The 27,379-nt window shown below is 46.2% G+C and overlaps 1 protein-coding gene across 2 annotated transcripts in view; it reads right to left on the bottom strand.

Annotated features, from left to right (window-relative positions):
* The window catches only part of VWC2L (von Willebrand factor C domain containing 2 like), a 273,789-nt gene that overhangs the window by 160,605 nt on the left and 85,805 nt on the right, over positions 1–27,379 (bottom strand). Inside the window, exon 3 of one of the 2 annotated variants that reach the window (XM_063933154.1) lies at positions 14,987–15,116. The exons of the other annotated variant lie outside the window; for it this stretch is intronic. Within the exon in view, the coding sequence (XP_063789224.1) occupies positions 14,987–15,116 (130 nt within the window). The remainder of the gene's footprint in view (positions 1–14,986; positions 15,117–27,379) is intronic. 2 annotated transcript variants of the gene reach the window in all.

Below are 27,379 nucleotides of genomic sequence, written 5' to 3'. Positions count from 1 at the left end.
TGCCAAAGCTGATGGCAGTATAAGATTTGTACAGAATCTCAGAGCGATCAATCAGTTAATTGTCCCAATTGCACCAATTGTTCCAGATGTAAACTCACTCATTTCTGCAATCCCTGCAGATGCTGCGTTCTTCTCTGTAATTGATTTGAAGAATGCCTTTTTTCAGCATGCCTGTAGATTCACAGACACAATTACTTTTTGCCTTTTCTTTTGAGGGTAAACAACTTACCTGGTGCAGATTATTGACGCACCTGTTGTCTCCAGGCCACATTGAGGCCCTGGCAACCTCACCATGGTTCAGTCCTGCTACAGTATGCAGATGATCTGCTGCTCTGTAGTAAAACTGAGGAGGCCTGCCGAGAGGATGGTGTTTCATTACTAAACTGGCTTTGTGAATGTGGACACAAGGTGTCCAAAATAAAAATGCAATGGTGTAAAAAAAAGCATGTTGATTACTTAGGTTTTGTGCTCACTCAGGGAGAGAGGAAAATCAGTCCACAACGCATACAGTCTGTATTGGGCCTGGTCACCCCAACTACCCAGAGGGAACTACTGTCCTTCCTGGGTATGGTAAATTACTGCAGACAGTGGATTTCTGATTGCTCTTATTATGATAACATTTTGAGACAAGCCACACTGAAGGACAAACCTAAAACTGTACAATGGTCACAAGAAATGTTAACTGCATATGAAAGTTTAAAATGTATGTTGATAAAAAGTCCGGCACTTGGCCTCCCCAATTATGTACTACCTTTCCATCTATATGCAAGGGACAATTGTAAAACCATGGCGGGGGTGCTCACACAGTTTCATGGAGGGAAGTTGCGCCCCGTGGCATTTTTTTTCCAAAGTCATGCCAGTGTCTGTGCAAGGTATGCCTGCCTGCCTCAGGGCTTTGGCAGCCTGTGCAATGGTTGCAGAAATGGCCACTACCCTCACTTTAGGCCACATCACAGTACTCCACACCACACATGATGTCCTGGCAATACTTAAAGGCTTACACACACAGCACATGTCAGCACAACGCCTTAGTGGATATGAAGTACTCCTTTTGAGTAACCCTACCCTTACCATTAAGTACACTGCTAGTTCTTCTGGCCCTGCACCCATTCTCAATGCCCTTTTAGGCTTGAAAGGTCCTGAGGATGAACCACCCGACCTACATGACTGTGCTGCTTCCATTGAAGCTGAAACTTCTCCCAGACTTGACATGTCTCCCGTTCCCATACCAGGCGCAGACATAGTTTTTGTTGACGGCTCCTGTAGTAGGCCCAATGACAATACATACCAGGCTGGCTATGCCATTGTCACCCTCCCTGACACTGTGTTGGAAACCCTACCAATACCTTATCAGTCCGCGCAAGCTGCAGAACTCATTGCACTCATTAGAGCATGTCCCTCCCTTGACAACGTCCATCTGCTCACTCAACTTCAAGCTGCTGCGACTAATGCTGATCTCTCCGACTGAACTTACCCAATTCTGCAGAAAAAATCCTAAATCAGGATTAATCTGCAAAGAGGGGAAACCCTGTATACCCCAGTCCAGTGCCCCTTTGCTCGTTGCCCAGTGCCGTGGTGTTGGTCACCGTGGTGAAGCCACAACACTCCTCCTACTAACCAATGATTTTTATGTTACTAATGCCAAATCACTTGTGGACCAGTATGTTAGCAGATGCATCACTTGCCTCAGGAACAACCCTAATAAAGCTAAACACCAGCATCTTGAATACCCCACAGAAAACTCTAGGATACTCACCCTTTGAAATACTAATGGGTAGACCCTTTTCCTACACCCTGGGCTAAGAAACCACTAGTAATACAGGAAGGAGATCTAGAACTCATCAGAGAAGAGTATGTCAGGTCCCTGATAACAAAACTGAATGAAATTGAACATGAGGTTGTTTGTAAAAACCCTTTGAATCCACAGGAACCTACACACCCCTTTAAAGTCAGAGACAGAGTCGTGGTGAAGGTGCTCCCCAGGAACAAGAGCCCAGGAGACTTCACCTATGGTCCAGAGACAGAGGTCGTAGCAGTTACCCGAACAGCAGTCCTGACAGAGGAAAGTCCTACCTGGATCCATGCATCCCGAGTAAAAAAGGTTCCTAGACCAGACCTAGAGAGGGAAGCAAGTGATTCCAGTGAGGTACGAACCGGGGCAGACAGCCCTGACCTCCCACCTAGCGAAGAAAGAAGAACAGAAGAAGATGAGGAACCTGTCCCCTATCTCTATCCTGGGGACTATCTCGATAGCCCTACTGGCCCTCATTCACCTCACAATATGTGAAGTCGACATCACACAAACAGATGGGGTCCCCACCTTGTGGTACAATTCCTCCAATACACACGTAGCCACATACATCCTTGATTATTTCATGTTCCCTAAACTTGCTGACAACAAACACAATAAAAGCAACTGTTATGTCTGTGGCAAATCTAGGCCCCACCTAGGTACAGTGCCCCTTAATATACCCCTAGAACAGGAAAATTGTTTTTTCAGCCTTTTTAATGACACCAAAACAAATGACAGTCAGTGCGAAATGTGGAAAAGGGAATATCCCATATTGTCAAAAAAATCCCAACCCAGGAAGCACCATAACCATATATCCTGGAAACTATACCTGTTATACATCTAACACCACCACAGGGAGAAATTTAAAAACCTTCCCACCAGGGTATTGTGCAAATAAGCATATTCATACTTGTAACTTTAATTCTTGTAGGCATTATAGTTTATTGTGTAATTCCCTGTGGAAAGAAACTTACCTCCAAAGGCATTGATAAGGCCCTGATGTATTATGATATAACCACCAGTCCTGTCACCTCCTCTGATAGTGAGGGACCCGACGATTATGTCCAATATCTCAAGAACTGGAGGAACAAGAAAGGAGCCTCACTCAAGAATCATGTCATATAATAATCATGATTCTAAGAGGGGATTGAAGGGTTAGCTCTTCTGTCTTTGTAAATATTACTTTTTATATGATCAGTTTCCTTGTGGTGGTTACAGTGTAAAAGTGAATATTTCTATTTCCCTAGTGAAGGGTTAAAACATGCTATATGAACTCTTATGTGTTTGCATGGATGCGTGCTGCCCTGTGCTAGGTGCCTTTGTCTCTCATACAGATACCAGGCCTGTGTGGGTCTGGCATCCAAGGTCAGTTCCATACCAGATGAAACTTGTTCTTTCTACCCAAATATACTGTGTTACAAAAACTTTGTTAAATGTTTGAGAAACTTGTAGAAAACCCATATATGGACATCCGCCTTTTTCTGTTCTGCCTGGTAACTATTAACGAGCCAATGGGAGTGTAACGACATGTCAGTTACACCCATATGCATTGTCTTATATATCTTTGTTAACCTCATAATAAACAGTGTGAATTTTTACTGCTTGTGTTGTGCATGTACCTTGTGGCTAAAAGTTTACACTCCAGACGTCTAAGAGGCCATCACATCGAGGGTTAAGAATATAAGGGCAAATCCTTACAGTGACATTCTGCAGATGCTGACATGTTCAAAGTCGACATTAAAACCCTTCCGACAGTATGGATCTTGACAATGTAACCCCTAGAGACAGACAGTTGAGAGCATTTGTGGATAATTAAATGTACTGTAGAGCTGCATTTTTCCAGAACAAAATAAAATGATGAATATATTACTTGATTATTGTCATTTATCACTGTTCAGAACATAAACATTCAGTAAAACACGGACATAAATCAGACTCTACAGAGTACTTCTCTGTATTATAACGTTTATTTGTACGAGCTGCAGCTGTCATTGACTGTCCTTGGCATTACAAAGACACTTTAGAACAATGCATCAGTAAAACATGAGAGTTTAATGCAGCAAGAAAATTCATGTACTATCTACGCAGACCACCCATGGCAGGGGCGTATTCTGCTCTGTACACCCTCATATTTCAGTTGAAGACTTGCCACTTATCAATTCTGTTTGCCCACTAAGCGTAAACAACACAAGCTCGATGTTCCTGTCTCCCCAGCACGGATGTGCGCTACGGCCACAGTAGGCGCTAGTCTGATCGGGGTAGGTTATTAGAAGGTATAGATGCAGTATGTGAGATTAAATGCTTCAATTTGCTCAAGTGCAAAGGAGCTAAAGCTCACGCCATAGCGCCAACCAGGATTCTGGTCATAGCAGATATAGGGGTCTATGTACTAAAGCCTTGGAGAGAGATAAGGTGGACTAAAAGGAGAAAACATCAGAGTCCATAACAACAGCATAGAGAAATTGAAACCAAAACAATGAAAAATTCAATGTATATAAAAATACATTAGAAGGAGAGAGCCTGGAATCAAGCCAAACAGATTTAGGGGCAGATTTATTAAGTCTGGTGAAGTGATAAAGTGTAAGGTGATAATGCACCAGCCAATCAGCTCCTAACTCTCATTTTTCAAACCCAGCCTATAACATGACAGTTAGGAGCTGATTGGCTGGTGCATTATCACCGTCCACTTTATCACTTCACCAGGCTAAAAAATCTACCCCTCAATCTCTGAAATTGGAGGATCCTGGAGAATGGAACGTGTCTACAGAAACATCGAAAAATAGCATCTTTAGTGGAAGTAGGAAGAAACTCTATCAAACTCTCCCATGTGGCAAATAATCCTTTGGTATGGATCTCTTTCTGGAGAGATGCTTCCAACCAATCCATATGGAAAATAAAAAAGTTTCTCCTTAAATATTTCTAGGGTTGGCAGAGAATTTTGGATCCAGAGATGCGGCATGGTTTTGCGAGCAGCCAAAGAGATTGCCAGCAGCAATTTCTTAACATCACTAGGAACCCTGGTACCTGGAGGTAAAAGGTCAAAAATTGGCCATTCTGGAGTGAACGGGGCATAATTTACGAAGTGCGTACTAGCAAAACGCCTGACCTCCAGCCATAGTCGCCTAACAAAAGGGCAGGCCCAGAAACAATGATAAAGACTGGCTGAGGGTTGTCGACATTTAGGACAAGTAGAATCATCAACAATACCCATTAGGAAACCCCTGTGAGAAGAAATATACAAGCGGTGAAATATATTGAGATACTGTACATTTCAGTATATTTGGCTAGAAACATAGGAACGTAAAAGATGGAATCTGCCATACCACTAAATTCAGCACCCCCCTATCTCAAGTCCTCTTAAAAGAGTAGAGAAAAGAGTAAAACCACAAAAGGTCCATAGGGAATCGTTTGCCAGATCAAAAAACATACAGTATAATACAATGCAATAATAGTTCTCCGGAAATCAGAGACCACCTGAATTTTATGGATCCGAACCATACCAAAACCGGGTCCAGATCTCTTCAGGAGATCCGATCCAACCAAATCCCGGTTCAGATATTCCTGTGGTTCGGAAATCGGATTTTAAATCTGAATTTCAAATTTTGGATTGCAAAAATGTATTGATTATAAACCAAACCAAAGAGCACATTGATAACCATTTATGAAAAGGTAAACTTGCGTCTTCTTTCATTCTTATTAATATTAGAGATCTACACGGACCCCCATGTTTTGGTTTTGGTTCTAATTCATCATCGTGTTTTGGTTTTGGCAATACCACCCTCAAGTTTTGGTTTACATTCGGCTCCGTTAAAAATTTCTAGTTCTACATCTGACCCTGTAACCCTTTCCCATCACCACTCACCCATAGCAGTCCTCATTTTTGGTGCTTCTACCCCCTATATTTTAAATAGGAACAGTGCACACATTCGGCACACAGTCCAAAATGGGGTGTGTTCTTGCTGGGAAATAGTACCCCCAAATCAAATTACGCCACACAGTAGTGCAACTTTATTCACATTTTATCACGCGATAGTATCCCTTATTCACGTTACATCACATAGTAATACCACTTTACCTATATACATTACTCCTCACAGTAGTGCCCCTTATTCACATTACATCACACTGATTTGCTCCTTATTAGCATTACATCACACCAAATTGCTCTTATTCACATTAGACCACACAGTAGTGCCCTTTCTATACGTTACGTTACATAGTACAGCACCTTATACACATAATGCCACACATTAGTAATGCATTTATATACATAATACCACACAGTAATGCCCCTTACACATATGACACACATTATAAATGTCCTCATAAACATAATGCGCCTTACACATTATGCCAACCTTTATTAATGCCCTTATACACATAATGTCCCATACATATATGCTGCACATAATTAATACCCTTATACACATAATGCCCCTTACACATATGCCAAACACTCAAACCGTACACCCGTACAACCAAGCCACCCGCACACAGCACTCACACGGCCGCTAACACTGTGACCTCTGCATCTGCTTGGATACAGATGTGTCCACATACATCTAGCTGCAATACACCATGCAGCAGGAGATGCCTGGCGTGAGTCAGCTGGCAGCTCTGCTAACATCAGGCGCCTTTTTTTGCATTGATATGTGGCTAGGATACACAAGTAGCTTCTGCTGATTATGCGACATGCCTATATTCTGTGTGCAACTGTGACTGTATCTGCATACGAAATGCTATGTTACAGTGATTTCCAGGAATACACTGTAATGTAGCATTTTGTGTGCAGATACAGCCACAGACATAGAGAGAATATAGGCATGCCGCATATCATTTCAATCAGCAGAAGCTGCTTGTGCCCCAAGGCATGCCAAATGCCCTAGGCATTTGCCTAGTTTGCCCATGCCTAGGGCTGGTTCTGCATGCGTCCAACAGATTGCCCTGTGCTCAAACATTTTGTCATTTGTACTGTACCACCGTACTACCACTCTATCTCACTCTCTCTCTCTCTGACTCTCTCTCTCTCTCCTTGATTATCAGGGAGACCTTACCCCCATTATGTAGCTGTTATATACTTGGAGAGAAAAAACAATAAATCAGAGACATAAACATTAATATGGGAGGATCAGCGTAATTTCCCTGCATTGGTTCTAAGGCACAATGATACCAATGGCCACATGCATTTTTAAATAAGGTTATTGTAAAACACAATACATGAGCAAGCCCTGAATACTGTCTGCTTGGGGCTCATTTACATGTGGATGTTACCCATGGGTACGACACACCTCCCAGATGTAGCTGGACACACAGGAGCGGATCTAGGCACGGGCAAGCCGGGTGGGTGCCCGGGGTCATGACGTCTCTCCCATAGATCTGAGGAGCGGGTGGCAAGAGACGGAGGACAGCAGCGTCGGGAAGCAGGAGCGGGGCTGGTGGGTATTGTTGGTTTTTTTTTGTTTGTTTGTAAGCGGCGCTACTAGGGGGCATTTCTACTGGGGGCAAACCTGCAGGGGGCATAACTACAGGGGCACAACTACTGGGGGCACATCTACTGGGGGCACATCTACAGGGGGCATAACTACAGGTGCATCTCTACTGGGGGCACATCTACAGGGGGCACATCTACTGGGGGGAAATCTACAGGGTGCACAACTACAGGGGGCACATCTACTGGGGGGAAAATCTACTTGGGGCACAACTACAGGGGCCACACCCTTTCCCTGTGAAGACACGCCCCTATTTTGCACGCGCACCTTCAGCGCGCACTGGGCGCCACAAGGTCTAGAACCGGCCCTGCGTACACGCCCGCACTTATAGGAGTTCCTTTCACATTCTCCCCTAAAGTAGGCATGTATGCCCCACACACTCCTAGGCACCTGTGCCCACACCTTAGATAGGGTAAAAGAGGAGAGAGAGCACAAGGCTGGGTGCGTTACTGACATAGCACGCACCGCCACCAAGCCCACAGGCTACATACAGTACAAAGTAAATAAATGGAAACAATTCAGTTCTATTTATATAATGCATAGTTCCCTACTTTGTCATTCTCCACTCTGGGAGAAGACAAGAGAAGTGCCGCTACTATCCACTTTGGGGGGCGGCGCCAGGCTGTCAGTCACTAGTCTGTGCTCCCAAAATGCTGTGATTTGTGGGTCTGCGGGAAGGGGGTGGGGCCAAATGACATGTATTTGCACCGTTTAGCCCCGCCCTCCCATACTGCACCACAACTCCCTGTAGAATCACCTCATTCTGCCTGCTTCACTGGGAAGCGGATGGGATGTGGGAGACCTGGCCGCTCTTCCATGGGTGAGGGGGACTGCCCGAAAAATGAGTGGTAAATATGTATCAATTCTTACGGTGATGTTTTAGGCTACAAAATAAAGCAATAAGCATAAAGTGCAGACCCTAATACCTGGGTAGCATTGGGCCTTCCCGTGTAAGCAGGACCTGGTTTCAGTGTCCCTGAATTTATTGTGTACTGTGTTATTGATCTTCAACCTCCTTACTGTGTGTACTGTAATTTAGAAATAGGGGGTAACACAGTAATAAAGAGGGATAGTAAAATAGTTAGGTCAATAGTAACACAGATGAGAAATAACACGATATTACACGTGACGATCGCACACATAAAAACTGCAGATCTAACTGCAGCTTCATGCAATCAATAGTTAATTTACTAAACCACGCCATGCTCCGCAAATCAGGCCATCTACACGGGATATGCATATGTTAATTTATTCATTTCACTTTGGAGTAAGCCCGTCTTCATGGGTACTTACTCTGCAGTGCTTTACTGGGAGCCAAACAGCATTACAGAAGCAGCCAGCGCTAATGCAGTTGTCAATATCGTTGGGCATACTGTACATACAATAGCTTGCTGTCACACCATGCAGAACCCAAGCTTTGGTGTATTACTGTATGACAGGCACCAGCACAGATCCCCAGCTATCAATAACAGAGGTGGCCGATCAGGAAGGAGGTGCGAGGCATCACAGGCTCAGGGGTTCATCATTTTACAAATTCTATTTGTGTTGCACTGATCTAGAGGAGGAAACGTAAAAGCACTGGTCTGACAGCTGCCAAAGTCGCCTTGCACTAGACAAAACATTTCTTTCCGAAAAGTGACCATTGGTTACACTGTCCGGATCAATTACACCCTCAGTGACCCCACATTGGTGCTAAGTGTATACTGACAGAGTAAGAACAGTCCTCTTAACATTCTCTGTGTATTTCTATCCAAAATGAGTACAGCATTATAAACAGTATATATAAATACAGTATGGATAGACAGATAGGTGTGTTAATTGACTTCCACAATAGATCTACAGGTGGTACTAATTATTCCTGAGGATATCTTGAAAACAAGCACTGCTAGGGTTCCCCCAGGACTGAGTCTAAGGGGTATATTTACTAAGGTGTGAGGGTTTTTTTAGAGCAACCAGTCAGATTCCACCTAACATTTATCTAGCTGCTTTTAGAAGATAATAGCTATAATCTGGTTGGGTGCTTTGGGCAACATCCCCACTTCTAAAAAACTCACACCTTAGTAAATAATATACACCTAAGAAACACTGCTGTAGACAGACACCCTTATGTATAGGCAGACTGGGCAGCTGCCCAGGGCCCCACAATTCTAGGGGCTTTCGTGCAGGGGCGGATGGTGGTCTCACTATCAGATCAGCGAGCATTCTCTAGCCCCGCAGAATGCAGCCAGACAGTGAATGGCTGCCAGCATGCTGATTGGTGGATGGCTGGAGCTATCCACCAATTAGAGTGCTGAAAGCCATTCACTTTATGGAAGCATGTGGAGAGACTGTGAGGGAATGTAGGAGTGGTAATTTAGGATTTGTTTTCTTCATTTATTCCCATGAATGGATGGGTAGAGGCCCCAGTACATTGCTTTGCCCAGGGTATACAATACTGTTAAAACAGCTCTTATATGGATAGGGCCCACTTTGCCCCAGTACATAATGAAATACTTGTGGTATGGTCATCAAGGTGCTGTGGTGGTCATGCTGACACAATGGCGCCACACAGTTACCGCAGGTGTGTCGGCTGTACATTCATGCCGACAGTCTCCAGTTCCACCACATCCCAAAGGTGCTCTGTAGTACTGAGATCTGGTGACTGTGGAGGCCATTGGAGTGTACGGACTGATTACACCAGATGCCCACCACTAACGCAATGCGTCTTTGGTATGATCGCCGTTATTGTCCTTGCTCAAACAACGTTCAGGTTATGTTCATTTTTATATATTTGTAATTGTTTTGTCAATACTGGCAATTCCCGGGAATGGCGTATTGGGATTTCAAAGTCACAACTTAAAGAAGATGTCAACTCATTTAGATTCATTTACTGAGCTAATGAATCATATTCACACATGGAAGTGCTGAGACACCGAGCTCTGCACCACTGTAGCTTACAATTAGCACACATCTGACACAGAGGAGAACGCACTGCCATGTTGGACATTTCCTTACAGGCAAGCATCTAAGTCACACCAGGCAGGAGTACCGATTGTGTCCATACAGAGTCGCAGTTGAAATTGGGAGTGTATTGAAAATGCAGCTGGCGTTCTTGGCCAGTGACAGAAGGGTGCCTTAGTGCAGGCACGGCTATGATCCATCTTATAGGCCTGTTATGGGCGTGTCTTGGGTGCGTTGGTGAAAGTGACCTCAGTGACAGCATCACATCACTACCTCCCTGACAGGAGCACATCCCGGCCTCACTGACAGCAGTACATCCCCACCTCACTGACAGCAGCACATCCCCGCCTCACTGACAGCAGCACATCCCCGCCTCACTGACAGCAGCACATCCCCGCCTCACTGACAGCAGCACATCCCCGCCTCACTGACAGCAGTACATACAGTATGCACCGTAGATTGGAAACATACAATAATAACTGATTATTAGTGTGCCGGAGTGTCCATTCCTATAATGCCACTTATAGATAAAGGCTCCAAAGTCTCTGTGCAAAGCCGGTGTTAATTCTAGATCAGCAATTCCAAATAAAGGTATATTTACCAGTGTCCACTGTTAGAGGATAGGTCTCCTGGGTAGCAGTCCCTTGAAAACAGAGATTCCTCAGCAAGTATAACGGTCAAGTTGTACTCCTGGTTCTTTTGTTTAGCTGACAAGAACCGGTCTATAGAGATAACAAAGCCTACATGGAGGCAGCTGGTCTGGAAGCTCCGATATTTTGTAGTCCAATCTTGTGGTGCAAAATGCGGTAGCTGACGCGTTTCGCTGCTGAAAACTGCAGCTGTATCACCTTTGATAAATATACCTTTATTTGGAATTGCTGATCTAGAATTTACACCGGCTTTGCACAGAGACTTTGGAGCCTTTATCTAATAATCAGTTATTATTGTATGTTTCCAATCTACGGTGCATATGTTGGTTTTACATATATTGGATGTGAACACAAATAATGTTTTTTTATTTTCACTTTTTCTTAAGTTTGTTGACATTTTTAACTATTTCCACTGTTCCATCCAAATTAATTTATTTTACATCAAGCGCCGCTATCAATGTTTTTTGTATTCGTTATTATTGTGGCTGTGACAACCCATCTTTATGGTGGCTGCTTACTAAAACAGCTCAAGGTGAGCGCCTAAGCGGTAGCTGCTACCTTTGTTCACACATTACACCTAGTGTATTGCAGACCAGGACAACCTGTGGATCTCCAGCTGTTGTTATCCCAGTGTATTGCAGACCTGTCCAACCTATTATCCTAGTACACTGCAGGCCTGACCAACCTGTGGCTCTCCAGCTGGTACTATCCTAGTGTACTGCAGGCCTGACCAACCTGTGGCTCTCCAGCTGGTACTATCCTAGCCTATTGCAGATCTGGTCAACCTGTGGCTTTTCAGCTGTTATTATCCTAGTGTATTGCAGGCCTGTCCAACCTGTGGATCTCCAGCTGTTATGATCTTTGGGCCTAATTCAGACCTGATCGGTGCTGTGCGTTTTCGCACAGCAGCCGATCAGGTCTGAACTGCACATGTGTGGCGCCGGCGCATGCCAGACAGCCGACAGCCATCTCAGCCCTGCAATCGCCTCTGCCTGATTGACAGGCAGAGGCGGTCGCTGGGCAGGAGGGAGCGGGCCGGCGACGTTTGGCCGCTGTTTTAGGGGCGCAGTCCGGGCAACGCAGGTGTGCCTGGACCGAGCGGGTGGCAGGCCACGGCGGCTGCGTGACGTCACACGCAGCCGCTGCGACCCTCACAGCGTCGAGTAGCTCCCTGCCAGCGCGCAGGAGCTGCGCTGGTAGGGAGCTACTACTAAAGTTCAAAAGGATGCTTTTGTACTTGTGCGGGGAGGGGGGCCTGACATGCGGGGCGGACTAGCCCTGTGCTGGGCGTCCCCCCGCATGTCTGTGTGACTGATCATGGATGTGCTAAATTTAGCACATCTGCAATCAGGTCTGAATTAGGCCCCTAGTGTATTGCAGCTTGGCCAACCTGTGGCTCTCCAGCTGTTATTATCCTAGTGTATTACAGACCTGGCCAACATGTGGCTCTCCAGCTGTAGTTATCCTAGTGTACTGCAGACCTGGCCAACATGTGGCTCTCCAGCTGTTATTATCCTAGTGTATTACAGACCTGGCCAACATGTGGCTCTCCAGCTGTTATTATCCTAGTGTATTACAGACCTGGCCAACATGTGGCTCTCCAGCTGTTATTATCCTAGTGTATTACAGACCTGGCCAACATGTGGCTCTCCAGCTGTTATTATCCTAGTGTATTACAGACCTGGCCAACATGTGGCTCTCCAGCTGTTATTATCCTAGTGTACTGCAGACCTGGCCAACATGTGGCTCTCCAGCTGTAGTTATCCTAGTGTACTGCAGACCTGGCCAACATGTGGCTCTCCAGCTGTAGTTATCCTAGTGTACTGCAGACCTGGCCAACATGTGGCTCTCCAGCTGTAGTTATCCTAGTGTACTGCAGACCTGGCCAACATGTGGCTCTCCAGCTGTAGTTATCCTAGTGTACTGCAGACCTGGCCAACATGTGGCTCTCCAGCTGTAGTTATCCTAGTGTACTGCAGACCTGGCCAACATGTGGCTCTCCAGCTGTAGTTATCCTAGTGTACTGCAGACCTGGCCAACATGTGGCTCTCCAGCTGTAGTTATCCTAGTGTACTGCAGGCCTGACCAACCTGTGGCTCTCCAGCTTGCTATCCTAGTGTATTGCAGCCCGACCAACCTGTGGATCTCCAGCTGCAGTTATCCTAGTGTATGGTCAACCTGTGTCTCTCCAGCTGGTATTATCCTAGTGCAGTGGTTCCCATCCTTGGTCCTCAAGTACCCCCCCAACAGTTCATGTTTTCCAGGTCACCTAGCAGTTGAACAGGTGTATTCATAACTCACTGACACACTTTAAAAGACCCACAGGTGGAGCAAATTATTTCACTTGCAATTCTGTGAGGAGATCTGGAAAATATGAACTGTTGGGGGTTCTTGAGGACCACGGTTGGGAATCACTGTCCTAGTGTATAGCAGGCCTGCCTAACCCGTGGCTCTCCAGCTGTTATTATCCTAGTATATAGTAGGCTTGCCGAACCTGTGGCTCTCCAGCTGGAATTACCCTAGTGTATAGTAGGCCTGCCGAACCTGTGGCTCTCCAGCTGTTATTACCCTAGTGTATAGTAGGCCTGCCGAACCTGTGGCTCTCCAGCTGTTATTACCCTAGTGTATAGTAGGCCTGCCGAACCTGTGGCTCTCCAGCTGTTATTACCCTAGTGTATAGTAGGCCTGCCGAACCTGTGGCTCTCCAGCTGTTATTACCCTAGTGTATAGTAGGCCTGCCTAACCTGTGGCTCTCCAGCTGTTATTACCCTAGTGTACAGTAGGCCTGCCTAACCTGTGGCTCTCCAGCTGTTATTACCCTAGTGTATAGTAGGCCTGCCGAACCTGTGGCTCTCCAGCTGTTATTACCCTAGTGTATAGTAGGCCTGCCTAACCTGTGGCTCTCCAGCTGTTATTACCCTAGTGTACAGTAGGCCTGCCTAACCTGTGGCTCTCCAGCTGTTATTACCCTAGTGTATAGTAGGCCTGCCTAACCTGTGGCTCTCCGGCTGTTATTACCCTAGTATATAGTAGGCCTGCCTAACCTGTGGCTCTCCAGCTGTTATTACACTAGTGTATAGTAGGCCTGCCTAACCTGTGGCTCTCCAGCTGTTATTACCCTAGTGTACAGTAGGCCTGCCTAACCTGTGGCTCTCCAGCTGTTATTACCCTAGAGTACAGTAGGCCTGCCTAACCTGTGGCTCGCCAGCTGTTATTACCCTAGTGTATAGTAGGCCAGGCTAACCTGTGGCTCTCCAGCTGTTATTACCCTAGTGTACAGTAGGCCTGCCTAACCTGTGGCTCTCCAGCTGTTATTACCCTAGTGTATAGTAGGCCTGCCTAACCTGTGGCTCTCCAGCTGTTATTACCCTAGTGTATAGTAGGCCTGCCTAACCTGTGGCTCTCCAGCTGTTATTACCCTAGTGTACAGTAGGCCTGCCTAACCTGTGGCTCTCCAGCTGTTATTACCCTAGTGTTTAGTAGGCCTGCCTAACCTGTGGCTCTCCAGCTGTTATTACCCTAGTGTATAGTAGGCCTGCCTAACCTGTGGCTCTCCAGCTTTTATTCTCCAGCTTTTATTACCCTAGTGTATAGTAGGCCTGCCTAACCTGTGGCTCTCCAGCTGTTATTACCCTAGTGTATAGTAGGCCTGCCTAACCTGTGGCTCTCCAGCTGTTATTACCCTAGTGTATAGTAGGCCTGCCTAACCTGTGGCTCTCCAGCTGTTATTACCCTAGTGTATAGTAGGCCTGCCTAACCTGTGGCTCTCCAGCTGTTATTACCCTAGTGTACAGTAGGCCTGCCTAACCTGTGGCTCTCCAGCTGTTATTACCCTAGTGTACAGTAGGCCTGCCTAACCTGTGGCTCTCCAGCTGTTATTACCCTAGTGTATAGTAGGCCTGCCTAACCTGTGGCTCTCCAGCTGTTATTACCCTAGTGTATAGTAGGCCTGCCTAACCTGTGGCTCTCCAGCGCAGTTATCCTAGTGTACTGCATTGTGTAATACAAAGTGGCCGGATGACTCAATCACAGGCGAGCTGCAATACAATTTGTATTGACAAATTGCTAAAAAATCAACAACCGTGCAGCCATGAGCTGCAGAAGGTCTCGCTCACCGTTCTTGCAGACCGGGCAGCACTGCTCAGGTTCATATACAGGGTTCACACACTCTGGTACAGCGCAATCTGCTACAACACAATGGACTTCATTGCTGGGTTCACACCGGCACCATTCACACGGAGAAGGCTGGGGAAGAGAAGAGAACAGATGTGTTGTTTAGCTGGTACAACCTCAGTCATCCTTACATGGTAAAATAGATCCATACAGTAATGTACAAGATATCATGTGTCGTTACATATGCATGAAAATAGATTTTACTGCCATACTGTGCCACACAGTTGGCGTAGTGGTAAGCATTGTTGCTTCACAGAAATGAGACCATGGGATAGCGTCCCACCAGGACAATATCTGTGTGGAGCTTGAGAGTTTTCCCTGTTCTTGCATGAGTTTCCTAAGGCTGCTCCAGTTTCCCTCCATACGCCAAAAATATACTGGTAGGTTAAAGGTTTCCGGATAAAAATTAACCCTAGTGTAGTGGAAATTAAGTCAATTGTGTTCATATATCATCCTTCGGGTCAGTTATGTGGTGAGAGACAGGATTTGCTTCTGTCCACATATTTTATGACTGGCAGCCACCAGCACTGGTTTTGCCTATAACATTGACCATAAATAATGTGAATTAGTCCTGGACCACCAACCCAGGGCACCCCTGCAAGTGCCCCAAGGCACCCCAGGGAGACACAGCACAGTTTGAGAACCACTGTCCTAGTGTATAAATGTGATAGGGAATATGGGTAGTAAGCTTCACTGGGATAGGGACTGATGCGAATGGCGTATTCTCTATGTGCAGCTATATATATATATATATATATATATATAAAATATCACATTTTGCTGTTTATATATATATATATATATATCTACAAGCATAGCCATGTACTTCTAATTCTTAGCATTAAAGTGCTTTCATTAACAACTCCAAGACAGATCCTTTAGCAACTGAGTGTATAAACACGGTTCCACCATCAGTAAGGCAATCACCAGAGTTTGTTGCAAGTAAAAAAATAAAAAAATAATAATATTATTTATTACCACCCAGTGGTTTACATCAAAATGTACATATGGAATCGATAGTCCAAAGTTGCCAATGTTTCCTCTCTCTTTGGTCTATTTTCAACTCCACTAATTATGAGAAAAAAAACACAAACTACTTGGTGGTAATAACCAAATGTTTTTTACTAGCAACAACAATCTGTGGCAAGAACTGTATATATGTGATTATAGATAGGAAACTCTGACAACAGCAATTAGAGGTGATGACAAAGACATATGGTAAGTCCTTCACCATACCACTATTATGTACTGTATATATGAAATCTCATTGCAGGGAAAAGTGTATACAATACATACTGTACCCTACATATTTTTTATTTAATTTCCGTTGAGAGCTTTTATCCCAAATCAGGCTTCTTGTCTCAAGGAAAGGTGACAAGGGGGCACCATAGGAGGATGGATTTACATTTACTTAACTCCCAATTATGCAATTATCCTGACAGCAACTCCCACTGGGGCTAATTGTGCTAGTGACCAACCATATTAAGATGCCTATACACTTAAGGCATCTGCTAATAATTATACCTTGCAGTTTAAATAGACTCCTTACTGACATGTGCACCCTTCAAATGAAAGCAATGAGATTTGTTCCATTTAAAGTTCTTGGTTATTACTTTACCATTTATCTATAAGAAACCTAAACCTAAAACCGTTTGAAGAATTTGTCATTTTTGCTGTATAGTTGATGTACAATCGTCACTGCTACATCTATATTAATCAGATAAAAGGAAGTTTATAGCAATAGTGTAATACAACAAGCAAATAACAAAACACATTTTAATACTATTTATGTAAAAGCTTCAGCACTTTAATTCATTATGTGGCTTTTAGTGCATTAAACAAGATGTATACACTCAGCTAAGACAGACCCTGACAAATAACAATATTTTATTTATAATATGTCAGCAAGGATGGGCTGGCATTGGTGGGAAACTGTCCCTTCCCCGTGGACCACTCTTGTGTTGGCAGATCAGAGATGGCACTTAGGAGCAGATAGTACTTGGCTCAACGTTGCTCTTAATGAACTCATTGGTGCAAAGATGAGGCCATATAGTCCACACTAGCCTTCCTACTGAGGATTCAGGAAATTAAACATTCATAACCAAGGTTAACCATTAAGGGAACAGGACATACAGCATCTGTAAGCTTATCCCGGATTAATATCTCTGAAAACCACCACATTGGTGGAATATCTTCTGGAGGCCATGAAAACATTCACTTCTGGGCACCAGGTGTGAGGGGTTGCCAGGTGTGCACCAGGGGTGAGGGGGTGCCAGGTGTGAGGAAGTTCCATAGGGGGCGCCAAGAGAGATCAATGCCAACATCCTTGGAGTTCTGGGCCTGTAGCATTGAGAGTAGGCGGATATTCTAGATTGAATAGATCCAAAAACAGAGAGGTCTACCATTTCCGAGGTTAATGGTTTATCACGCCGTATGTTCAATGGCTCAACTCAGCGTCTGGATGTTACCGCCCGGTACAAAGCCATGGGTGGACCTATAAAAAGTGCTTTTTCCCATTATTATCTTTTTGACGTCTTATGGACGCCTAAACAGATACGTCTCCTAATTTCCTATGCTCCTCAATCTATTCTCGACTCCCTTAAAGCAGGACTGACTCCTTAATTAAAGACCTGTTGTCTCTAATTAAGGGGTCACTCCTGCCATCATGTAACCTGTCTTTCGGGGCACTTGCTAGACAGATTCCAGGCACCAATCTAACTATATGGCGTAATAGGGAAATACACCAGATGGGTGATGTTATGCAGGCAAATTCAGTTCTCCCATTTGCTACACTTTAGGCCCAATTTACTCTGTCCAATTGATTTTACCTACTGATGCCTCCTCTGCCGCGATCACGTGCAAGACAGTGAATAGGGTGGCAAAAGGCACGGGCGTGCCTAACCGCACCGGTAGTGCACTTTCCAGTGGGATGTAGCCACGACGAGTGTGGCTACATCTATATGTGTAGTCCCCAATGGATCACTAGCATGGTCAGGATCAGGGCCAGATTAAAGGAGGGGTGACAGGGGCGTATGTCCTGGGGCTCCCACACCCTGGAGCGGAGTAGTCTCCCCCCTCCTGGCGGCTCAGCTGTTTATTAACAGCAGCCGCCGAGGAGGTGTTCCATGTACAGCAGTCAGACTTGCGGGATTCTGCATTAAAAAACTGTGACACACTCACTCTGGTTTCTGCTGCTCCATCAGGTAGCCGGGATGGGGGGGATAGTGTAGCGTGTGTGTGTGTGTGTGTGTGTGTAGTGGAGGTGTGTGTGTCTTGGGAGGGCTCAGGGGTCTTTATCAGCTATTGTAATAGTGAGGGCCCCCACAAATTAATTGCCCCTGGGTCCCACCAGCCTTAATCCAGCCCTGGCCAGGATGAAGGGCTCCCAGTGTCCCGGTTTACTAGAGGCAGCAGTACAGGTTCCATTAGCTTCTGATCTATTTCCTGGGTTTGACAGTGGTGATAAATCTAATGTACTGTACAACTACAGTGGGAAATCGATATCCCCATGGCTCTTTCGGCTAAACAGTGGGAAACAGTTCATCTTACTGAGCACTAAATTTGACTAAATGCCGTTACCATAATGATTTACAATTTAAAATACTACACCGTCTTTACCTTCACAAAATGTGGCCTTCCCAATCTAAATTCTGCTGGAGGAACTGCTCTGCCTTGGGGGATATATTCCACATTATTTGGGAGTGCCAGTGGGTTCAGGCATATGGCGGGATGTATTTCATTGGATTTCTAAAGTTTTAGACTGCACTGTAGAGTTTACCTGGTTAGTTGCCCTGCTCCACATTTACCCTCCAGGTATTCCAAAACAAGACCAATATGCACTAAGTCAAATTTTGGTAGCAACTAAAATGCAACAGCACAATATTGAAAAAAACCCTTGCCACCGCCTTAGTAAGATTATAACCAAGGTTCAGTTTGCAAATGAGATGGAGATATTGGCAATCCCCTATACATCATTTAACTCATCCCCTAATGGCTTAAGTTTTCTAATTGTGCAACTTAAGGGGTTTATTCATGAAGCAGTGAAAAGTGTGGAGAAGTGAGCCAGTGGCGAAGTTGCTCGTGGCAACCAATCAGCTACTCCGTACAATTGTATAATATGCAAATTATAAATGTTACTTCAATGCCGCTTGTTTGCCATGGGCAACGTCTCCACTGGCTCACTTCTCCACACTTTTCACTGCTTCATGAATAGTCCCCTAAGGGGGACTTTTACTAAGCAGTGATAAGAGCGGAGAAGTGAGCCATGGCAACCCAGGGCCGGATCTAGGCCTTGTGGCGCCCAGGGTGAAAAAATAGGGGTGTGGCTTCAGAGAAGGGGCGTGGTCAGTTGTGCCCCCTGTAGCTGTACCCTCAGCAGTTGTGCCAACAGTACGGTGCCCCCAGTACTGTGCCCCCAGTAGCGCCAGTTACCAAAATAAACAAAAAAAAATACTCACAATCCCCGCTCCTGCTTCCCGACCGCTGCTGTCCTCCATCTCCGGCCTCCGGCGTCGCTCCTCGGATCTATGGGAGAGACGTCATGACGTCTCTCCCATAGCACAGCATAGACACTAGAGGTCAATTATGACACCTAGCGTCTATGTGCCAGTCCCATAATGCCATGTGGTGTGCGATGCCGTCATCGCGCACAGCACAGCATCGGACAGCACCGGGGGGCACCTCCAGTAGCGGATCTTGCCGCGGCGGCGCCGCCCTCCGGAAGGCGGCGCCCCGGGCAAAAATCCTGCGTGCCCGTAGCAAGATCCGCTACTGTGGCAATCAATCAGCACTGAAGTAACATCTATAATTTGCATACTATAAAATTATACAGAGCTGCTGATTGGTTGATGGGGCAACTTCTCCACCGGCTCACTTCTCCGCTCTTATCACTGCTTAGTAAATGTCCCCTACAGTCCTGAATGTGTCCTGTTCCTGCTGTATGCTCTATGTTTTTTTTTGGGGTAATTGATATGTTTACTAGTAATTCCATATTTTGGAAAAACTATGAATGTCGCCACCCCCCCCCCCCACCCCCCCCCCCCCATTCCCATTTTATTTGTTCTGTAATCTTTTCCCCTTATACTATAAATGTTTGCAAAATGTCATAAAAAAAAAAAATTTGATCCCACCTTCCCCGACTTCCAACATATTCTGCAGTGCTATACAGTGGGGTGATACAGAAGTCCTCCATTGCATACCTCCCAACTGTCCCGATTTTTGCGGGACAGTCCCGTTTTTTCTTTGGGACTGGCTGTCTTTGACTGGCTGGTTTTTCTTGGCTGTCCCACCCACGGGCCACGGTGTCCGTGGTGTGTGTGTGTGTGGGGGGGGCAGTTGGCAGGCTCCTGTAACTGCTGCTCTGCTTTTCCGGAGCGCGCAGCTTCGGGACCGAGCCACTTCCGGGAGCGCGCAGGTTCGACGCGCGTGTGTCCCTCCTTTAAGAAGTAAAAAGTTGGGAGGTATTCCATTGGACAATGCTGGTGGTGTGACTACCGTATAGGCCCTTCTTCAGTCCTGTAATTTGGTTTCATTAATAGCACATGGAAAGTGCAGCGTGTTGCATTTTTGTGCCGCATCGCTCTGACCTGTATTCTAGTGGGAACAGACCGCTTAGTTTTCACAAATCGATCTCATGGATTAATGATCCCTAAACTGACCTGCATTTTCAATTAGGCTTCCATGTGTTCATCTGCATCGAACCACTTCCGTTATTAAATGGGGAAGCGTGGAAAATCCCTAGACCTTCATAGATTTCCCCCAGCCGCTCACTGACAGAGCATCATACGAGGCTATTAGCTCAGCAATATTTTGCGCATGGAAAGTGGTGTGTCCACGATCCGAAGAGTTTCCTTACATTAAGTAAGATGCAGTGATTCAGTCTCCTTCCAATAAAAAGTAATTATGTAACAAGGAGCGCCGCTGTGAAATGTAAGCAGCACTGCTACTTGTTCCAACAAGATAAGGAAATATAATGTACAAGAGACAGACAGGTACAGCAGGGCAGGTGTGACAAAGAATAGGCGTATACTCAGCATATACCACGATCAGGGAGTCCCATGCATGACTGGATTATAATTAATCCTGCAACTAATTTATCTGACCTGTTCCAGACAATTTATTGCTGGGCCACAAGCCAACAATTCCTGCAATCAATATCCCCAACATACAGTCCAGCGCTCCGAGCTGCAAGCTGACTACCAAAGACGCTGCAGCTCTATGAGGATTACTGGTTACTCACCTGGTGCAGATCACAGCATCATACATTCGCTCTGCCAGTGACCGACATCACTCTCCCCAAGTGATATCCTCATTGCATTCCCAACTCCAGGATTTCACCAGCACCGCTACCCAGGGGTGTACTACCCATTGGTCAAGATGGCGGGCCCCCAGCCAGACACTGCTGATTTCTCCACAGTGTGATAAGGATTACTGTGTTGGCATAATGTGTAAGGAGCACTGCTACAGTGTGGGCATAATGTGTAAGGGGGAACCGCTACAGTGTGGGCATACTGTGTAAGGGGCACTACTACAGTGTGGGCATAATGTGTAAGAGGCACTGCTACAGTGTGGGCATAATGTGTAAGGGGCACTGCCACAGTGTGGGCATAATGTGGAAGGGGGAACTGCTACAGTGTGGGCATACTGTGTAAGGGGCACTACTACAGTGTGGGCATAATGTGTAAGAGGCACTGCTACAGTGTGGGCATAATGTGTAAGGGGCACTGCCACAGTGTGGGCATAATGTGTAAGGGAGCACCGCTACTGTGTGGGCATGATGTGTAATGAAAAAAAAAAAATTGCTATTTAAGTGTTATGTCAACATTTTGATACAGTTAGAGTTCCTTTATCAAGAAGACTTAAAGACACTGGTACAATTAAAGCCCTATATAACCAAATCCACATTTAAATGAACAGCCATCTACATTACCTAATATCTTCCAGGGAATACCTGATAAGTATTTTAACCAATCACTGTACAGAGCAAGTTAGACAATGCACTATGAGCCAATAGGCTCATGGCATTCTGTGCTTTGTGTACTGATTGGTTGAAAGGCTTGAAGGGAGCGAAGCTGTTTTATCCTGTAAGTATCTGTGAGTCCTGACAGGATGGAATGAGGTCATCTTACATCACATACTGTACAATGGGACAGACAAAGCAGACCCCAGGCAGCTGCTTTCTTTTTTCCCGAGCTTGGTGGCTGACGGCGACTGCTTGTGGCACACCAGTCGGTGACCAATAAGGAGAAACCTTAAGAATTCTTCTTACAGGAGCCAATGTTGGCCAATACACCAAACTGTAAAGATATGTCCTCATACATCTTTGCTGCAGTCACGCCAAACAGCCCCTCTTGGCGCGACAGGTCCCGTGAGACTCTTCTAGCGTTGGGCGCTGTTTTGGCAGAAAATACGTCTTAGTCGCAATGCAAGGTGATTAGGATGCACGAGGAACACTTGTATATTGTGTGTGACTGAGTCTCTGAATCTGTACATGAAGGGCTTTATTTAGAAATGAATGCAGCCGCTGCGTCCATCTGGTCTGCACATGACACTGGCCATAGTGCGTGACCCGTCACCATTCGCTCGCATCCTGGGAAGGATGCAATCGCATAGTGATTGGCAGCCATGAGCATTGGGGGGGCCCTTAGTGGGCAAGGTCTGGACAACGCAGGCATGTCCGGACCGTTTCGGGGGGGGCGGCGGACCGCCTGCAAACGCATCGCGGGGTGGCGCATCACTCATGGCGTATTTTGGCTACATGTATGAGGACACATTTATATGTTGTGCACCCCTGCAATAGACAGAAGCAATCAGAGTGCAAAGCATGTCAGACAGCATACGATATGATATGATATGATATATACCATATCATATCATATATCATATCGTATGCTTCTAAAATGACACACATTGGAATAGAGGCTGCAAACGCACGTACAGATATATAAGGGGTATACTACGGTATGCCGGCGCTCGGGATCCCAGCGTCCAAGCATACCGGCGCCGGGATCCCGACCGCCCGCAGCAGGGCGAGCGTAAAAGAGCCCCTTGCGGACACGGTGGCACGCTACGTGTACCACGCTATTTATTCTCCCTCCAAGAGGGAAAAGAGTTGTCGGTATGCCGGCTGTCGGGATTCTGGCGCCGGTATGTTGAGCGCCGGGATCCCGACAGCCGGAATATCAAATGCCACCCATATATAAGATTAAAGTACAGTATATCATCGATTTAGGAACTGCATCTGAACCTAGCAATGAGCAAATGTTGCACGGTGAAGCTTTTCCACGTGATTAGAAACATCGGCTCCAGTGCCCTCAGATTGCTGTCACCTCGCGCTAAGTCTGGTTAGCAATGGCACGTGCTCCGTGTAATTCCGAGCCTTTAGAAATGGAAGAACATCTGGCAGAGTCTCATGGCAATTACTGGAACAACATACGTTTCTGAATGACTGTCACAGAATGCAACAATTAACAAAGATCAACATCCACTGGATTATAGGTCAGAGTGTGTAAAGATCTTGGCACCAGTTTGTATTACACGTCTGGCCACACTGCTCTGCGAGGTACTGTACAGTAATATGGTGACACACGCTGCAATTTGATTCATAAATAAATTGTGTTACTTGCAGAACTAATGAGGATGGTAGCTCCCATCCCCCGCTGATGGTTAGGTCACATGGTGTTAGACATCATCTCTGCTCCCCTAACCAGCTATCTTATCTTCCCAATCACACGGGGAGCAGGCTGGGGTGGGATAAGTCACACATCCGCACAGTGTACAGAACAGTGGATTGATGACCAGCTCCTGCACAGGGATCTTCCCACAGACATCTAACAAAGCCAAAACAGCTGAGTCAATGGGCTTGATTCAGGCCTCATCTCTTGGTGCTGACACATCTGGGAATTTGTGCAAATGCCACTACAGAGTCTTTCCCTGGTGTACGTCCTGCCATATAAATGTGCAAGGGCTGGGGATGGACAGCTTAAGCAGCTGTATACGCTGAAATACCACCTGGCGCGCCTTGGGACACGATCATTGGAGCTCCACTGAGACTTCCACCAGCCATATGTCAGGTGCAGATTTACCTCCGAGTTTGGCCTCCAAAGTAAATGAATGAGCGTTTGTAATCACTTCAGCAAGCCGTCCGCCATATTCCTATAGCGCACCCAAAATCCATGATTGTGTTTAGCCAGATAAAGTTTTGCTTGATGACATGCTGTCCCATCTGTGCTATACTGGTTTCTATTATGTGTAAGATAGTTATTTTAAAGAATATATATCTGTATATAAGGTCATGAATGTATAGCAGAATCTGCCTGTATATAACTGGCAGGATATTAATATGTAGGGTGTATAATATACAGTATGACTCATGTCTGGGAGGTTTGCTATGTGTATGTAATAGATACATCCAACACAGAATTCATTTAGAGTAATTACGGAATAGTATGTTTGGTATACACTGGAAACTGCCTTTGCGAAAGGCTAATTAATGAGATTAGCTATTAAAAGGTTATTAAAGTATTTGCTTCGCTATTATCCCCTTGGTGATATTAACACCTCCTTTTTTAAAAAAAAATAGGAATTTAATACCTACCGGTAATTCCTTTTCTCCTAGTCCGTAGTGGATACTGGGGTCTTGTACTTTAGTACCATGGGGTATAGATCGGGTCCACTGGAGCCTGGCACTTTAAAAATTTTAGTGTGTGTATGTGTGTGCTGGCTCCTCCCCTCTATGCTCCTCCTACCAGACTCAGTCTAGGAAAACTGTGCCCGAGGAGATGGACATAACATGAGAGAAGAACAATACAACAGTGGTGAGGCAACAAACCAACAACCATGAATGAAAAAGGAGGGCGCTAACCAGAACAGAGGATAACACCACCAATCTAACCTGGATAGCACGGCTATCCCAACAACATAACGGGACCGCAACGCCGGTCCAACCAAATACTAACACAGGTAAGCAGGAACGAAGCACTGAGGCAGGCGCCAAGTATCCACTACGGACTAAGAGAAAAGAAATTACCGGTAGGTATTAAATTCCTATTTTCTCTTACGTCCTAGTGGATACTGGGGTCTTGTACTCTAGTACCATGGGGAAGTCCCAAAGCTCCCAAATGGATGGGAGAGTGCTGAGACCCCTGTAAAACCGCCCGACCAAACTGAAGGTCATCCTTGGTCAAGGTATCGAACTTATAGAAATTCACAAAAGTGTTTGAACCAGACCAAGTAGCAGCTCAGCACAGCTGTAGGGCCAACACACCCCGGGCAGCCGCTCAGGAGGACCCCACCGATCTTGTCGAGTGGGCCTGAATAGACGTCGACAAGGGCAGAACCGCCGACGTATAGGCCTGTTGTATGGTCAACCTGAGCCAACGAGCAATAGATTGCTTAGAAGCAGGCCGACCAATCTTGGAGGCATCATACTTCAAAATCCTCATTTCTACCCAGTCTTCCAACCCCCGGCGCCTCTTTGCCACTGTTTACTCCCTCCTCTGCCCACCACCACCTCCTCTCCCTTCCTCATTGTCTGCTCTTGACTTTGCCACTTATTTCACATCCAAGATTGACTCCATACGTCAGGATATCACATCCCACCAGACCAGCAACCAGCCACCACCCATCCCTTGCCACCCCTCCCCTTCCCTCTTACCAACTCTGACATCTTTCTCCCATGTATCTGGCGAGGAAGTCATGGCCCTCATCCGTTCCTCCCCCCCCACAACCTCCCCGCTCGACCCTATCCCTTCCCACCTCCTCCGCTACCTCTCTCCTTCTGCCTGTTCCCATCTTGCCCACCTTCTCAATCTCTCCCTTTCATCAGGCACTGTCCCTCTGCCTTCAAGCATGCTCTTGTCTCCCCTATTCTTAAAAAACCTACCCTTGATCCTAACACTCTCTCCAACTATCGACCCATCTCTCTCCTCCCCTTTGCCTCCAAACTTCTTGAGCGTAATGTCTATAATCGCCTCACTGCCTTTCTTTCCTCTCACTCACTGCTTGACCCATTCCAGTCTGGTTTCCTTTCTCTCCACTCCACTGAAACTGCCCTCACAAAAGTCTGCAATGATCTCCATGCAGCCAAATCTAAGGGCCACTACTCTCTGCTTATTCTTATTGACCTCTCTGCTGCTTTTGACACTGTGGACCACCCTCTCCTTCTGCAAATCCTTCACTCTCTTGGTCTGCGTGATACTGCCCTCTCCTGGCTGTCCTCCTACCTCTCTGATCGTTCCTTCTCTGTCTCCTCTCATGATGCTACCTCCCCCCCACTTCCACTAACTGTTGGTGTCCCCCAAGGCTCTGTTCTTGGTCCTCTCCTTTTCTCTCTCTATACGTCCTCTTTAGGTGAACTCATTAGTTCTTTTAACTTTCAATACCACCTCTATGCTGATGACACTCAAATCTACCTCTCCTCCCCTGATCTCTCCACGGCTCTCCTCACTCGTACCTCAAACTGTCTTTCTGCTATCTCTTCCTGGATGTCTCAGCGCTTTCTTAAACTCAACATGTCTAAAGGCCCGTACACACTGGTCGATATATCGGCCGTTCTCTTGAACGGCCGATACATCGCGGGACCGTCGGCCAGTGTGTACGGGCGATACGTCTGTGAACTCCGTCGTTCACAGACGTATTGCGTCGGCTGCGCAGCACAACCGACGGCCAATATATCTAACGATATATTGGCGCGTCGCTGTGTGTGTACGGGGCGGTCGTCCAACCACCCGTACACATGCTGCGGCAGCCAGCGGTGATTGACAGGTGAACTGGGCGGGCGCACGTCCGCCCGCCCAGTTCATGACATCAGTCCCCCGACGGATCGGGCAGTGTGTATGCACAGCACACTGCCCGATCCGTACATAGATATATCTGCAGATCAATTGATCTGCAGATATATCTACTAGTGTGTACCCACCTTGAGACTGAGCTGATCATCTTCCCACCCTCCCACACAGCCTCACCTCCCACAATCTCATTATCCACTGATGGCACGACTATCTCCCCTAGCCCCCAAGTACGCTGTCTTGGCGTAATCCTTGACTCCTCCCTCTCCTTCAAACCACACATTCAGCACCTCTCACAAACCTGTCATTTTCATCTCAAAAACATTTCTAGAATCAGACCTTTTCTCACCCAGGATGCCACTAAGATCATTATTCACTCACTGATTATTTCCAGACTGGACTACTGTAATCTCCTCCTAACTGGCCTCCCTGACAATTACCTCTCTCCACTCCAATCTATCCTCAATGCTGCTGCCCGGCTCATCTTCCTCACCAAACGCACTACGTCTACCTCCCCTCTCCTACAGGTCCTCCACTGGCTTCCCTTCC

The sequence above is a fragment of the Pseudophryne corroboree genome, chromosome 7 (assembly GCF_028390025.1).
Source record: "Pseudophryne corroboree isolate aPseCor3 chromosome 7, aPseCor3.hap2, whole genome shotgun sequence".
Taxonomy (NCBI): Eukaryota; Metazoa; Chordata; class Amphibia; order Anura; family Myobatrachidae; genus Pseudophryne; species Pseudophryne corroboree.
This window is presented reverse-complemented; position numbering and strand designations above follow the sequence as displayed.